This window comes from Oncorhynchus keta, chromosome 34 (assembly GCF_023373465.1).
Source record: "Oncorhynchus keta strain PuntledgeMale-10-30-2019 chromosome 34, Oket_V2, whole genome shotgun sequence".
In the NCBI taxonomy this organism is placed as follows: Eukaryota; Metazoa; Chordata; class Actinopteri; order Salmoniformes; family Salmonidae; genus Oncorhynchus; species Oncorhynchus keta.
Window position 1 is genome coordinate 13,104,479 of NC_068454.1, and position 15,845 is coordinate 13,120,323.

The following is a 15,845-nucleotide window of genomic DNA, read 5'->3' on the forward strand; positions in this document are numbered from 1 at the left end:
CGTACTTCCTTTAACCACTACGGTATCAGGGCCTTTTCAATGGAAATGTTTACTTTTATACAAATATATCATTTATTTTCAATTTTCAATAATTTATTTTCCCTTATTCTACATTGTCCATGTTGAGTTTAGTCTAATTCATAAATGTACTGTTCATGATTATTTATATATGAATGATCTTATTTTGAATGGAGTTGCCCTTACACTGACCCAAATGCTACTGAATGTTATGAAGACACTTATTGTGCTGAATGATTCATATGAAGGAAGTAAAGATCATACCATTTGACAATAAAATAAGTATATTCCTAAACAAGTGAATGTTTTGAATGTAAATGTCAGTTCCATAACTTCAGTTGAATTTTTTTTCAATTTGATGATGGATGATGGATGACTGATAGTTTGAGATTTCTTTATCCTACAAGGTGTTTTTAGCTCTGTTGCTAATGCTGAGTTCATGACATCTCATAAATTCATAAATATGAGCATATGACTGGAGAGAATCCACTTGAACGCCCCTCCAACTAGTAATTACTAGTGTCAAACTCTTCTAACATCCCTGAGCTCCGACTTCTCCCACATGGTGAACTCTGACGTCACCTACTAAGGAAATGACCTCGATAGCGTTTTCAGCAGCTAATACAACACAACAAAAATACAATAAACCAAACCTATTTATATATATATATTTTTTTTTTAACACTATAACTTGATTACAAGCATGATAGCTGTACTTTTCAGTTATAGTTGTAGCAGCTTGTTTGCCATTAGCCAATCTGCTTTCTCAAAGAGTTGAAAGCTCGTGAATGCACACAACCTGTTGCCCCCGGTTTACCAGTAGTATTTTCAGAGTCTTTCATGAGTGTAGCATCAGACTTTAAACACTGATACATCTCTGGAATACAGCAACTGGAACGACCATTTTGACAAGAAATAAGGTGTCATTTCAACATTATACATCAAGATTTTATTACTTAACTCAAGCAACACAGATAGTCAGAGCAGTGTTCATGAAGAGCCTGTTAAGATATTACTGGTCTGAATATCAGACACAAGGAGAAACAAAAAAAACCAGAAAAGATAGAAGATAAGAAGTGTCTTTCCTGAAAGTGTCTTCACTTGCATAGAGATATACCAATGTATTAAAATCTATTAAATAATGTAATTGAAATCTTGCAGGTAAATACAGGGGTGAAAGTAAATCAAATGTCTTCCTGGTATGGTACAAGCGTGTGTCCACATAAACAGAATGTAGAACGACACATAGAATCTCTATTAATTTAATAGGATCTCTGTGGGTCTAATAGTGAAGATAAGTATTTTAGAATTGTTTTACTTGATATCTTATTTAGAGGGTTGTGTTGCAAGAGTTTTTGTTCTTCAGAGAGTGGTTGGTTGTAGACCAGTGGTTCCTAGGGACCCAAATTCAACCAGGTTGTCTCAGTCATGATGCAATATTGGCATGACAAATATTTGGGGGGGCAAAATGCAATCTGGAAAACTATTTTTAATACTATATTGATAGTAAATGTACAAATTATATGACAAGGGAACAACAGTCCCACTTTTGTCATTGTCAATAATTCAATTTTGCACATATTCTTGATGAAGAATGTTATGCTCACTGGTTTTAAGATCACAAAAGCAACCAAATCTGCTAATAACTCAATATGGAACACTGTTTTAAAGAAAAATAGTTCAGTGGTTAAGTTATAAAAAAATATAGGTTCATTATCATTTCTGCACACGTTCTATCTGGTTTTAGTTGTTTAAATTCAGACTAGGGTATTTTTTTATTTTACTTTTGACACTGACCCATTAAAAAACTCCCAGTTGAGAATCACTGTAGAAAATCCAATTATCCATTCCCCCCTGGCTTGTAGGGCATTTTAATCTGGTGGTTTGACACTTCAAAGTTCTGAGATTCTGGAGTCGTTGTAGATTAGAACCCAAGACAGCCTATAGCAGTCCTCCTGCTACTTTCCTGACAGCTGATTAGTCCTCAGGGATTCTAGGGTTTCCGAGACTTCCACTGTGGCTTGAGCAGGGGTTTCTGCGTTCCGCTGTCGTCACGGTCACCAGGCTCTGCAGCCCAGGCTGGGGTCGGGGACAAGGGCTGCTGCTCCCCCTCTGGCCCGTTGTCACCGCTGCCATGGTCACCTGAGGAGCCATTATCAGGGCCGTTGGAGGGGTCGTGGTGACGGCGAGGGGTGGGTATCCGGGAATCACTGGAGGAGGAGTTTAGTCGGGACATGCCACGCCCCCAGGCACCTCTTCCTCCACTCCTCTCATCCACCAGGTCCACAACAGAGCTAGAGGGCACCTCTGTCAGTGTGTTCAGCCTGCGTAGGGGCAGCATTGCTCGGGATGAGGAGCGACTGGGCTGGTTAAACCTGGAGCGCGCTGATGGGTAATCCATCTCTGACATGGTCTCATCATCATCATTACCTGAGTGAAAGATTGAGACATCAATTTAGTTTAGGATCCAAGCATTGATGTGCAAAGAGCCTAAATATTGTAGAGATTATAGAGTGACACACACACACACTTCATTTTGAGCATCACCTGTATGCCTCAGTCTCTGAGGAGGGAACTTTGAGTCCAGACTCTTCCCTGGAGGCAGAGAAAAGTACTTCTGGGATTTGGCCTCATTCTGAGAGAAAGAAAAAGGGAGGAGGTGAGAGGGGAATAAAGAGAGAGATAAGAGGTTGTACACTTTGATCACAACAAAGGGTTTTCCTGTAACATATATTTTTTTATCGAATCATGAAATGCTGTGCATAGACTTGACCTGCATTACTAACATTACTACGAAAATATTTAGATTAATATCTATTCTAACATTACTACTAAAATATTTAGATTAATATCTATTCTAACATTACCACTAAAATATTTAGATTAATATCTATTCTAACATTACTACTAAAATATTTAGATTAATATCTATTCTAACATTACCACTAAAATATTTAGATTAATATCTATTCTAACATTACTACTAAAATATTTAGATTAATATCTATTCTAACATTACTACTAAAATATTTAGATTCATATCTATTCTAACATTACCACTAAAATATTTAGATTAATATCTATTCTAACATTACTACTAAAATATTTAGATTAATATCTCTAATACCATTACCACTAAAATATTTAGTTTAATATCTATTCTAACATTACCACTAAAATGTTTAGATTAATATCTCTAATACCATTACCAATAAAATATTTAGATTAATATCTATTCTAACATTACTACTAAAATATTTAAATTAATATCTCTAATACCATTACCACTAAAATATTTAGATTAATATCTATTCTAACATTACCACTAAAATATTTAGATTAATATCTATTCTAACATTACCAATAAAATATTTAGATTAATATCTATTCTAACATTACTACTAAAATATTTAGGTTAATATCTATTCTAACATTACTACTAAAATATTTAGATTAATATCTATTCTAACATTACCACTAAAATATTTAGATTAATATCTATTCTAACATTACCACTAAAATATTTAGATTCATATCTATTCTAACATTACCACTAAAATATTTAGATTAATATCTATTCTAACATTACCACTAAAATATTTAGATTAATATCTATTCTAACATTACCACTAAAATATTTAGATTCATATCTATTTTAACATTATTACTAAAATATTTAGGTTAATATCTATTCTAACATTACTACTAAAATATTTAGATTAATATCTATTCTAACATTACTACTAAAATATTTAGATTCATATCTATTCTAACATTACCACTAAAATATTTAGATTAATATCTATTCTAACATTACCACTAAAATATTTAGATTAATATCTATTCTAACATTACCACTAAAATATTTAGATTCATATCTATTCTAACATTATTACTAAAATATTTAGGTTAATATCTATTCTAACATTACTTATAAAATATTTAGGTTAATATCTATTCTAACATTACTACTAAAATATTTAGATTAATATCTATTCTAACATTACTTATAAAATATTTAGATTAATATCTATTCTAACATTACCACTAAAATATTTAGATTAATATCTCTAATACCATTACCAATAAAATATTTAGATTAATATCTATTCTAACATTACTATGAAAATATTTAGATTAATATCTATTCTAACATTACTACTAAAATATTTAGGTTAATATCTGTTCTAACATTACTACTAAAATATTTAGGTTAATATCTATTCTAACATTACTAATAAAATATTTAGGTTAATATCTGTTCTAACATTACTACTAAAATATTTAGGTTAATATCTGTTCTAACATTACTACTAAAATATTTAGATTAATATCTATTCTAACATTACCACTAAAATATTTAGATTAATATCTCTAATACCATTACCAATAAAATATTTAGATTAATATCTATTCTAACATTACTATGAAAATATTTAGATTAATATCTATTCTAACATTACTACTAAAATATTTAGGTTAATATCTGTTCTAACGTTACTACTAAAATATTTAGGTTAATATCTATTCTAACATTACTAATAAAATATTTAGGTTAATATCTGTTCTAACATTACTACTAAAATATTTAGATTAATATCTATTCTAACATTACTACTAAAATATTTAGGTTAATATCTGTTCTAACATTACTACTAAAATATTTAGGTTAATATCTATTCTAACATTACTAATAAAATATTTAGGTTAATATCTGTTCTAACATTACTACTAAATTATTTAGGTTAATATATGTTCCTAACGTAGAGTAACAGTCAAACATGTGGACACACCTGCAGTACTCATTCAAAGGTTATTCTTTATTTTTACTATTTTCTACATTGTAGAATAATAGTGAAGACTTCAAAACTATGAAATAACACATATGGAATCATGTTGTATAAAAAAAGTATTAAACTAATCAAAATATATTTTATATTTGAGATTCTTCAAGTAGCCACCCTTTGCCTTGATGACAGCTTTGCACACGCTTGGCATTCTCTCAACCAGCTTCATGATGTAGTCACCTGGAATGCATTTCAATTAACAGGTGTGCCTTGTTAAAAGTTTATTTGTGCTTTCTATAATTCTTAATGCATTTGAGCCAATCAGTTGTGTTGTGAGAAGGTAGGGGTGGTATACAGAATATAGCCCTATTTGGTAAAAGACCAAGTCCATATTATGGCAAGAAAAGCTCAAATAAGCAAAGAGAAACGACAGTCCATCATTACTTTAAGACATGGTCAGTCAACACGGAGAATTTCAAGAACTTTGAACGTTTCATCAAGTTCAGTCGCAAAAACCATCAAGCAATAGGATGAAACTGGCTCTCATGAGGACCGTCACAGGAAAGGAAGACCCAGAGTTACCCCTGCTGCAGAGGATAAGTTTATTAGAGTTACCAGCCTCAGAAATTGCATCCCACAGAGTTCAAGTAACAGACACATCTCAACATCAACTGTTCAGAGGAGACTGTGTGAGTCAGGCCTTCATGGTTGAATTGCTGCAAAGAAACTTGGGCCAAAAAACACGAGCAGTGGACATTAGACCGGTGGAAATTTGTAATTTGGTCTGATGAGTCCAAATGTGAGATTTTCGGTTCCAACTGCCGTGTTTTGTGAGACGCAGAGTTGGTGAACAGATGATCTCCACATGTGTAGTTCCCATCATGAAGCATGGAGGAGGTGGTGTGATGGTGTGGGGTTGAGTTGCTGGTGACACTGGCTGTGATTTAGTTACAATTCAAGGCACACTTAACCAGCATGGCTACCACAGCATTCTGCAGCGATACGCCATCCCATCATTTGTTTTTCAACAGGACAATGACCCAACACACCTCCAGGCTGTATAAGGGCTTTTTGACCAAGAAGGAGAGTGATGGAGTGAGGCATCAGATGATCTGGCCTCCACAATAACCCGACTTCAACCCAATCGAGATGGTTTTGGATGAGTTGAACCACAGAGTGAAGGAAAAGCAGCCAACAAGTGCTGAGAATATGTGGGAACTCCTTCAAGACTGTTAGAAAAGCATTCCAGCTGAATATGGTTGAGAGAATGCCAAGAGTATGCAAAGCTATCATCAAGGCAAAGGGTGGCTACTTTGAAGAATCTCAAATCTCAAATATATTTAGATTTGCTTAACACTTTTTTGGTTACTACATGATTCCATGTGTTATTTCGTAGTTTTTATGTCTTCACTATTATTCTACAATGTATAAAATAGTAAAAAATAAAGTAAAACCCTTGAATGAGTAGGTCCACCCAAACTTTGGACTGGTACTGTAAGTCCGTGTGTTCCGTACCGGTCCGTTGAAGCTGCCGGGTCGGAGGCTGCGTCGGATGCTGGTGTGCCGTCGGATCAGGATCTCTTTTGTCCGGCTGTCGTTGGGCAGGGAGTGCTTGGTGGTATACGCCGTGGTCTGGAAAAACACACAGAGAAACATACCATACATAAGACACACCCACCTTCTGATAACACGCACTATAACACACAACACATGACATAAAACACACACCGCATAGAAAATCGGATAAAACGCCATAGTGTGGCAGAGGCCAATATATTGCAGGAAACATCCCCAATTTAACATGAGGTTTCTACATACAGTAGCTCTATCTGTACCACTCTGCTTTAATCTCCTAACGACACACACACTAATGACAAACACACTAATGACACACACACACACTAATGACACACACACTAATGACAAACACACTAATGACACACACACTAATGACACACACTAATGACAAACACACTAATGACACACACTAATGACAAACACACTAATGACACACACACTAATGACACACACACACTAATGACACACACACTAACGACACACACACTAATGACACACACACTAACGACACACACACTAATGACACACACACAGTAATGACACACACACTAATGACACACACACTAACGACACACACATTAATGACAAACACACTAATGATGACACACACACTAATGACACACACACTAATGACACATACACTAATGACACACACACTAACGACACACACACTAATGACACACACACTAATGACACACAAACACTAATGGCACACACACACTAATGACACACACACACACATTAATGGCACACACACACACACACACACACACACACACACACACACACACACACACACACACACACACACACACACACACACACTAATGACACACACGCACACTAATGACACACACACACACACACACACACACACACACACACACACACACACACACACACTAATGACATAGACACACTAATGACACAGGCACACACACTAATGACACACACACACACACACACACACACACACACACACACACACACACACACACACACACACACACACACACACACACACACACACACACACACACACACACACACACACACACACACTAATGACACACACACATTCACTAATGACACACACACACTAATGACATAGACACACTAATGACACACACACACTAATGACACACACACACACTAATGACACACACACTAATGACACACACACACTAATGACACACACACACTAATGACACACACACACTAATGACATAGACACACTAATGACACACACACACACACTAATGACACACACACACACTAATGACACACACACTAATGACACACACACACTAATGACACACACACACTAATGACACACACACTAAGACACACACACACACACTAATGACACACACACACACACACACTAATGACACACGCACGCACACACACACACACACTAATGACACACACACACACACACACACACACACACACACACACACACACCACCGACACACACACACACACTAATAACACACACACACTAATGACACACACACTAATGACATACACACACTAATGACACACACACTAATGACACACACACTAAGACACACACACACACACTAATGACACACACACACACTAATGACACACGCACGCACACACACACTAATGACACACACACACACACACACTAATGACACACACACTAGTGACACACACACACTAGTGACACACACACACTAATGACACACACACACACACACTAATAACACACACACACTAATGACACACACACTAATGACACACACACTAATGACACACACACTAATGGCACACCCACTTGCACCTGTATTCTCTTAATAACACAATGACACAGCAGTCCTTACAGAGAGAGTGCTGCTATAGCCTACACTCCTGATTACACAACAAGAGTGGATTTTACACACCCCAGCTTTTATGTTTTACCACAATACCCTCTTTCTGTGGCTCTGGGCAGTCACCCAAACGTAGCTGGCCACACCCTGAACTGTCTGAACCATGATGCTTATCTAAATGGCTCTGTTTGTGTCTAACGAGCTGCCGTACCTCCCTCTCTCCTGGAAAACACTCATCACTACAGAGAGACGCCCAATGCCCTTAATAAATCCATTGCCCCTAATCCAATATTCTTCACTTCTGTAGATCTGAGAGGATTGGATAGGTATAAACATCCCTAGGTTATTTGTGTAATGGGTAGATCTAGTACACGGGGTTGGTGATCAACAGACACTCTAACCGGGGCGGCAGGTAGCCTAGTGGTAAGAGCGTTGGACTAGTAACCGAAATGTTGCAAGACCAAATCCCCGAGCTGACAAGGTAAAACATCTGTTGTTCTGCCCCTGAACAGGCAGTTAACCCACTGTTCCTAGGCCATCATTGAAAATAGGAATTTTTTTCATAACTGACTTGCGTAGTTATTAAATAAAGGTAAAATATGTTTTGTTTAAATGATGGCCGCATGGTGAGACAAGGAGCTGTCAAACCTGTTTTAGGGCTTATGAGAGTGGAAGTCAAACGGTGCAACACATCACGTGATCTAATGTCGAAACCAATGATACAATGAGATCTGTGACAGTAACAGGTGTGTTGTGTTTGTGTTGTGTGTGGGGGCTGTGAAGGAGTGGGTAGGTAATAAGATAAGGTCACAGAGAGAATCCCATCACATGAAAACACAAACACACTCCCTGTGGCTCGTTTTCAAAAGGTGAGGTCACTTATGGAAATGTACTGCCGACCACAGGCATTATGCAAAACAGCACGTGAGGTACAGCACACAGGTGTGGAAGAGCACACTGTCATGTAGCAAACAGGGCTCTGCGTAAGTAAACCTTGTTAAGGAATCGACTCACCCGTTGTCTGATCTTGTACATGTTCTTGGACAGAATGTCATGCATGTTCATCAGGTCTGCAGCCACAAACTTCCTCTTGGGTTTACCAGAGCCCTTCTTCTCCTCGCTAGAGGAACAAACGCAGAAATAACAGAATGTTTAAAAACGGTATCATCTTTGTAAATGATATCAGACATAGGACTGGTGGAGTTATGTCACACATGCAGCTAACAAAAATACATGGAAGTGTCTGCTCTACCCAAAATTACAACCAACTGATTGCAGCATTACCGCAAAACTGGAAGAGGCAAGTAGAAGGGGGAGAAAGTAAGGAACTAGTTTGTTGGCCCTGCATTAAAGACCGAAATTGATTAAAGAAAACTTTGATAAATAACAAAGTATACCAGTTTCATTTAAGGACCAAAAAATGTACAACTGTGACATATAGATGGCAAAATAATAATCTCTCAAAAGATATTATTGATGTACAGATTCCATGGCAACATGGTCTATGAACTGATACACAAATATAACCATGCCAGCTCTGCAAGAGACAGGATCATTAGATCACTTGTTTTGGTACTGTCCATGTGTAGCGTATTTTTGGTCGCAGGTTCAGGAATGGCTGAAGAATTGGACCATTTATTCGGAGCTAACAGTGGAAATAGCACTGCTGGGGGGTTTGAAAAGCCATAGTCAATCGATCAATAATATAATAACACTCTTAGTAAAAATGTTCATCTTTAATGTACAACCTGTAGAAACTATGAGAATAGAAAGGTTCAGAACTTTTGTGAAACATCACAGCACAGTTGAAAAATATATGGCAAATAGAAATTAAAACTGGATGGTTTTCAGAGATGGATGGGAGGGGTTGAGTGGAGCACAAGGGTGGGACTAAAAATAACAAGACAACTAATATAAAATATACTGTGTTCATAAAATGTATATACAGTGCATTCACAAAGTATTCACACACAGCAAAACTGAGCAATCGGTGGAGAAGTTTGCCAAAATGCACCTAAAGGACTCTCAGACCATGAGAAGCAAGATGCTCTGGTCTGATGAAACCAAGATTGAACTCATTGACCTGAATGCCAAGCGTCACGTCTGGAGGGAACCTCCAGACCAGCATCATCCTGTGGGGATGTTTTTCAGCAGCAGGGACTGGGAGACTAGTCAGGATCGAGGGAAAGATTAACGGAACAAAGTACAGAGTGATCCTTGATAAAAACCTGCTCCAGAGCGCTCAGGACCTCGACTGGGGACAAAGGTTCACCTTCCAACAGGACAACGACCCTAAGCACCAGCCAAGACAACGCAGGAGTGGCTTCAGGACAAGTTTTTGAATGTCCTTGAGTGGCCCTGCCAGAGCCCAGACTTGAACCAGAACATCTTTGTGCACAACGCTCCCATCCAACCTGACAGAGGTTGAGAGGATCTGCAGAGAAGAATGGGAGAAACCCCCCAAATACAGGTGTGCCAAGCTTGTAGTGTCATACCTAAGAAGACTCGAGGCCTTTACTGAGTAAAGGGTCTGAAATCTTATGTAAATGTAATATTTCATAAAAATAAAAAAAACATTTTTCAAAAGCGGCTTTTGATTTGTCATTATGGGGTATTGTGTGTAGATTGATGAGGGGGAAAAAACAATTTAAAATGTTAATTTAATTCATTTTAGAACAAGGCTGTAACGTAACAAAAAGTCAAAAAAGTCAAAGGGTCTGAATACCTTCCCAAATGCAATGTATATATTTGATATACCGTATAAATATTTACACCAAAAAATATTTGGGGAATTGGAAATGATGTAGACAATTAAACTGATGGAAGCCACAATCTATCTGCAATATTAAAGCGGATCTATCCCCTAAAAAAAAAAAAAAATTACAGAATGCTTAGGTATTACCCATTATAATCTGGGTGGTTCGAGCCCTGAATGCTCATTGGCTGACAGCCGTGGTATACCATGGGTATGACACATTACTTATTTTTACTGCTCTAATTATGTTTGTAACCAGATTATAATTTCAATAAGGCACCTCAGGGATTTGGTGTATATGGCTGAGGGCTTTATCCAGGCACTCTTAGTTGCGTTGTGCTTAAGAACAGTCCTTAGACTTGGTATATTGACCATATACCACACCCTTCTGGACGTATTGCTTAAATACCCATCTGACCTGTTGAGGTTAAAAGGGTCATGTGTGAGGGATGATGAGTGGATAGAGACACAGAGAGAGGGACAAGGCCACAATGTGTGTGTGTGTGTGTGTCATTAGTGCACAAAGACAGAGAGAGAGAAAGAGAGAAAGAGAGAGAGAGAGAGAGCAAAAGAGAGAGCAAAAGAGAGAGCAAGAGAGTGTGAGAGAGGGAGAGCAAGCGAGAGAGAGAGCAAGAGAATGAGAGAGAGAGCAAGAGAGAGAGAGCAAAAGAGAGAGAGAGAGAGCAAAATAGAGAGAGAGAGAGAGAGAGAGAGAGGGCAAGAGCTAGAGGGAGAGGGAGAAAGAGGATAAACGTACTGTAGAGAGACAATGGAGGAACCAGCGTTGATGTCCCCGGACACTGTGTCCAGTATCTCCATTGCGTTCTGCAGCTCCAGCTTCTTATACAGAGCCACAATGCTAGACTCTGCCCTGTTATCCCTGATCAGGATCTTACGCAGGATCCGGTTATTAAACTTCAGAAACCTGACATAGGGGTTGGAGAGACGGTTATTATACTTCATAAACCTGACAAAGAGGGCAGATACTAAACATTATCACAGACACTCACAGACAGAAGCATTTCATAATACCCATGGAAGCAATATTAAAATGATGCCTTGGTGTTCACACAGAGTTATAGACACTGGACAGATGTAAGCTCCTCCCAAAGTCCTCCAAAAGGCTAAGTGGCTTATGTTCATGGAAACAAAAGAAGAGAGGGAATAGAGCTGTGCATTGCTTCATGGGATGAGGACAAGTTCTGACTAGCAGAGTTGACCTAAGATGACTTAAAAAGGACTCCAGACGAACTCGTTCTGGTGTAGAGAGGGGGGTAGTGAGGATATGGGTCATAGAGGGGGTGGGGGTGTATTGTTACAGTGGAAGGACTGTACATTTCTTTGGGGCATAGGGGGAAGTAGAAGCCACTCATGAGGATGTTGCAGCTCAAAGAAACACAACACTGAATTCTAGTTAAAATGTCAACCCACGCTTTCACAGCCAGAACAATGGCAACAAAAAAACAAAGGCTGCAAACAGGAAAATCTAGAACGCAAGTTGATCTACAGAAAAACTTTAATCTCACCATCAGATCACTAGGGAAACAGGTAGGGACTGAGCTATCAAATGCAATGTTAAAAGGAAACTAAATTTACAACAGGTGACATTCGATTAATATGAAGCAACAGAAGTCCATGTCAACTTTACTGCTCGTTAAACACAGGTTACGTGAAGGTAAATGATGCGCCTAAGGAAGTCCCTTTCAAGTAAGTAGACATAGCAGATGGATGAAAGGAGATGAGGAAGACACATAATAAAAAGAAAAACACATACAGTACCAGTCAAAAGTTTTAGAACACCTACTCATTCAAGGGTTTGTCTTTATTTTTAGACATAAAAACTATGAAATAACACATATGGAATCATGTGGTAACCAAAAAAGTGTGTGTCCAAACTTTTGGCTCGTACTGTATATAAGAGTTTTTCACCTTGTCGGCCCGTGTATTCGACCTGCCGCCCTAAACTATGCTACCCTGGGAGTAAATGGACAGGAAGTCACAGGACAGGAAGTGATGAAACAGGAAAAGGAAGTTCTTACTTGTCCTTCCAGTAGTAGTGGCTCCACTGGCCACAGAGGTCCTCTACCCCAGCGATGGTGTGCTCTATGAGCTGAGGGATTAAAGGGGTTACAGGTGGCTACACACACAGTGAGCCAGAACATAGCGCTACACTGCAGACCTGAACTGTGTACTGTACAGTAAAAACAACAAGCCACTGACAAGAAAAACAAACAAACGCTAGTTATTGACCTACCCTGGAGTGGATCTCTACGTTTATGGTCTCCAGGTTGCGGTTGGTTCTGCGGACGTTGATGAACTCGATCAGGGGCCGTATGCTGATTCCCTGAGCAGGAGATGAATGGTTCTGATCAGGTAGATAGTACTAAACCAGGCGTCTAGATGCCTTATGGATGACTTGTCTCCTACCTGGAGGAAGACTGTGAACATGATCATACAGATGGTGGTGGTGAGAAAGAGTTTCTTGCGGCCGATGCTGTCTGGCAGGGTGAAGACCAGGGCAAAGGAGATTGCCCCTCGCAGGCCACCATAACCCAGAATAAACTGGTCCTTGAAGTTGAAGGGGATGGTTCGGAAAGGGTTAATGATCTGGGTCAGCACCAGCACACCTGGAAGGAGTAGAGGTAAAGGGCGAAAGGTTAAAGGTGAGAATCAGGATTTTTCACTCCATATTCAAACTGATAAGCCTGAGTACGGCATTGCACAGATTGGCTCATCTTTGTAAGTTAACTCACAACACACACACACACACACACACACACACACACACACACACACACACACACACACACACACACACACACACACACACACACACACACACACACACACACACACTCTCCCCCTCGTACCCAGGCCTCTCCACACTAAGGCCAACAGCAGAGTGAACATGATGTAGCCCCAGTTCCACTCGTGTTCTGTTGTTATGGTGACCACACCCAGGAAGAAGAAGATGAGGGTTTCTGAGATGGTGCCCAACATCTTGACCACATGGCGGATAGTGGTGCAGGACCGCTGGGAGACATTCTCCTCCACATAGTACTTCATGGTCAGGGCACAGGTCACAATGCTGTGGACAGACAACATAGAGTCGTCAGTGCTGTGTGTGTTTTACTGTATGCATGTGTGTTTTCATGCGTGTATACATGTTTGTGTGTGTGTGTGTATGTGTGTAGGCCCAATGTGCATGCTCATTCGTCCACTCACGCCATAATACTGGAGATGGAGAACAGCTCTGCTACCAGGTAGGCCAGATAGCTGTACATGAAGATAAAGAGGGGTTCTATCTCCTTGACATTAGAGGTGAAACGTGTGGTGAAGGAGGCTACGAAGCCAAAGATGACACCAAAGCCCATACCCCCCAGGCCCACCACGAAGAACCTAGCCACGCCCAGAAATACATCAACCGGCTCCACCACTGGCATATCTGCTACGAAGATAAACATGTTGTACAGCACCTGCAGAGAGAGACATAGAGAGAGACAGAAATATATATAGAGAGAGAGACATAGAAAGAGACAGAAACATAGTGAGACAGACAGAGAGAGAGAGAGAGAGAGAGAGAGAGAGAGAGAGAGAGAGAGAGAGAGAGAGAGAGAGAGAGAGAAATATATATATAGAGAGAGACAGAGAGAGACAGAAATATATATATAGAGAGAGACATAGAGAGAGACAGAAACATAGTGAGAGAGACAGACAGAGAGAGAGAGAGAGAGAGAGAGAGAGAGAGAGAGAGAGAGAGAGAGAGAGAGGGACCCACACAAAGAGAGGGGGAAATGGAAGTTAGACATTGCAGAACATAATTACATGTGCTCACAATCACACACACACATGGAGAGAGGGGGAGAGGGGGGAGAGAGATGGAGAGGAAGAGTCAGTCAGACAGACAGAGGTCTGACCCATGCCTGAAGTCATAGGTCAGACACAAGGGTCAAAAACTCCAATGGCTTTATTGTCCTGATAAAGTTGTGTGTTTGAACTGCTGTGTTTACTGTGTGATATTTACACAGCACCTAGCATGACTCGTGAACAAAAGAACACAGTGGCAAGAAAGAGCCTTCAATTTTTTTTGTGACTGTTCCAACTTCAATATTAATGATAAAGGAAACCTGGGTGGAACTTCATCCTACCGTTCATAAATAGGAAATCATCATACAGTGCCTTTGGAAAGTATTCAGACCCCTTGACTTTTTCCACATTTTGTTAAGTTACAGGCTCATTCTAAAATGTATTGAATCTTTATTTCCCCCCTCATCAATCTACATACAACACCCCATAATGACAAAGGTTTTTATACATTTATAAAAAAAGATATAAAAAAATCGCCCCAGTCTGAGGTCCTGAATGCTCCGACAGAAGGTTTTCATCAAGGATCTCCCTGTACTTTGCTCCGTTCATCTTTGCCTCGAGAGTGACTAGTCTCCCAGTCCCTGCCGCTGAAAAACATTACCACGGCATGATGCTGCCACCACCATGCCTCACCGTAGGGATGGTGCCAGCTTTCCTCCAGATGTGACGCTTGGCATTCAGGCCAACAAGTTCAATCTTGGTTTCATCAGACCAGATAATCTTGTTTCTCATGTTCTGACAGTCTTTAGGTGCCTTTTGGCAAACTCCAAGCGGGCTGTCATGTGCCTTTTACTGAGGAGTGGCTTAAGTCTGAACATTCTACATAAAGGCCTGATTGGTGGAGTGCTGCAGAGATGGTTGTCCTTCTGGAAGGTTCTCCCATCTCCACAGAGGAACTTTGGAGCTCTGTCAGAGAGACCATTGAGTTCTTGGTCACCCCCCTGACCAAGACCCTTCTCCCCTGATTGCTCAGTTTGACTGGGCGGCCAGCTCTAGGAA

At 39.4% G+C, this 15,845-nt stretch overlaps 1 protein-coding gene across 1 annotated transcript in view; it reads right to left on the minus strand.

Moving 5' to 3' along the window:
• Positions 1-944: 944 nt before the first annotated feature.
• Positions 945-15,845, minus strand: part of slc9a2 (solute carrier family 9 member 2) — a 40,130-nt gene continuing 25,229 nt past the window's right edge. Inside the window, exons 4-13 of the mRNA XM_052493194.1 lie at positions 14,205-14,455; positions 13,850-14,067; positions 13,407-13,606; positions 13,234-13,323; positions 13,019-13,089; positions 11,737-11,904; positions 9,239-9,344; positions 6,321-6,437; positions 2,566-2,653; positions 945-2,448 (exon numbers count right to left, since the gene is read on the minus strand). Coding sequence (XP_052349154.1) covers positions 2,012-2,448; positions 2,566-2,653; positions 6,321-6,437; positions 9,239-9,344; positions 11,737-11,904; positions 13,019-13,089; positions 13,234-13,323; positions 13,407-13,606; positions 13,850-14,067; positions 14,205-14,455 — 1,746 coding nt within the window. The 3' untranslated portion in view covers positions 945-2,011. The remainder of the gene's footprint in view (positions 2,449-2,565; positions 2,654-6,320; positions 6,438-9,238; positions 9,345-11,736; positions 11,905-13,018; positions 13,090-13,233; positions 13,324-13,406; positions 13,607-13,849; positions 14,068-14,204; positions 14,456-15,845) is intronic.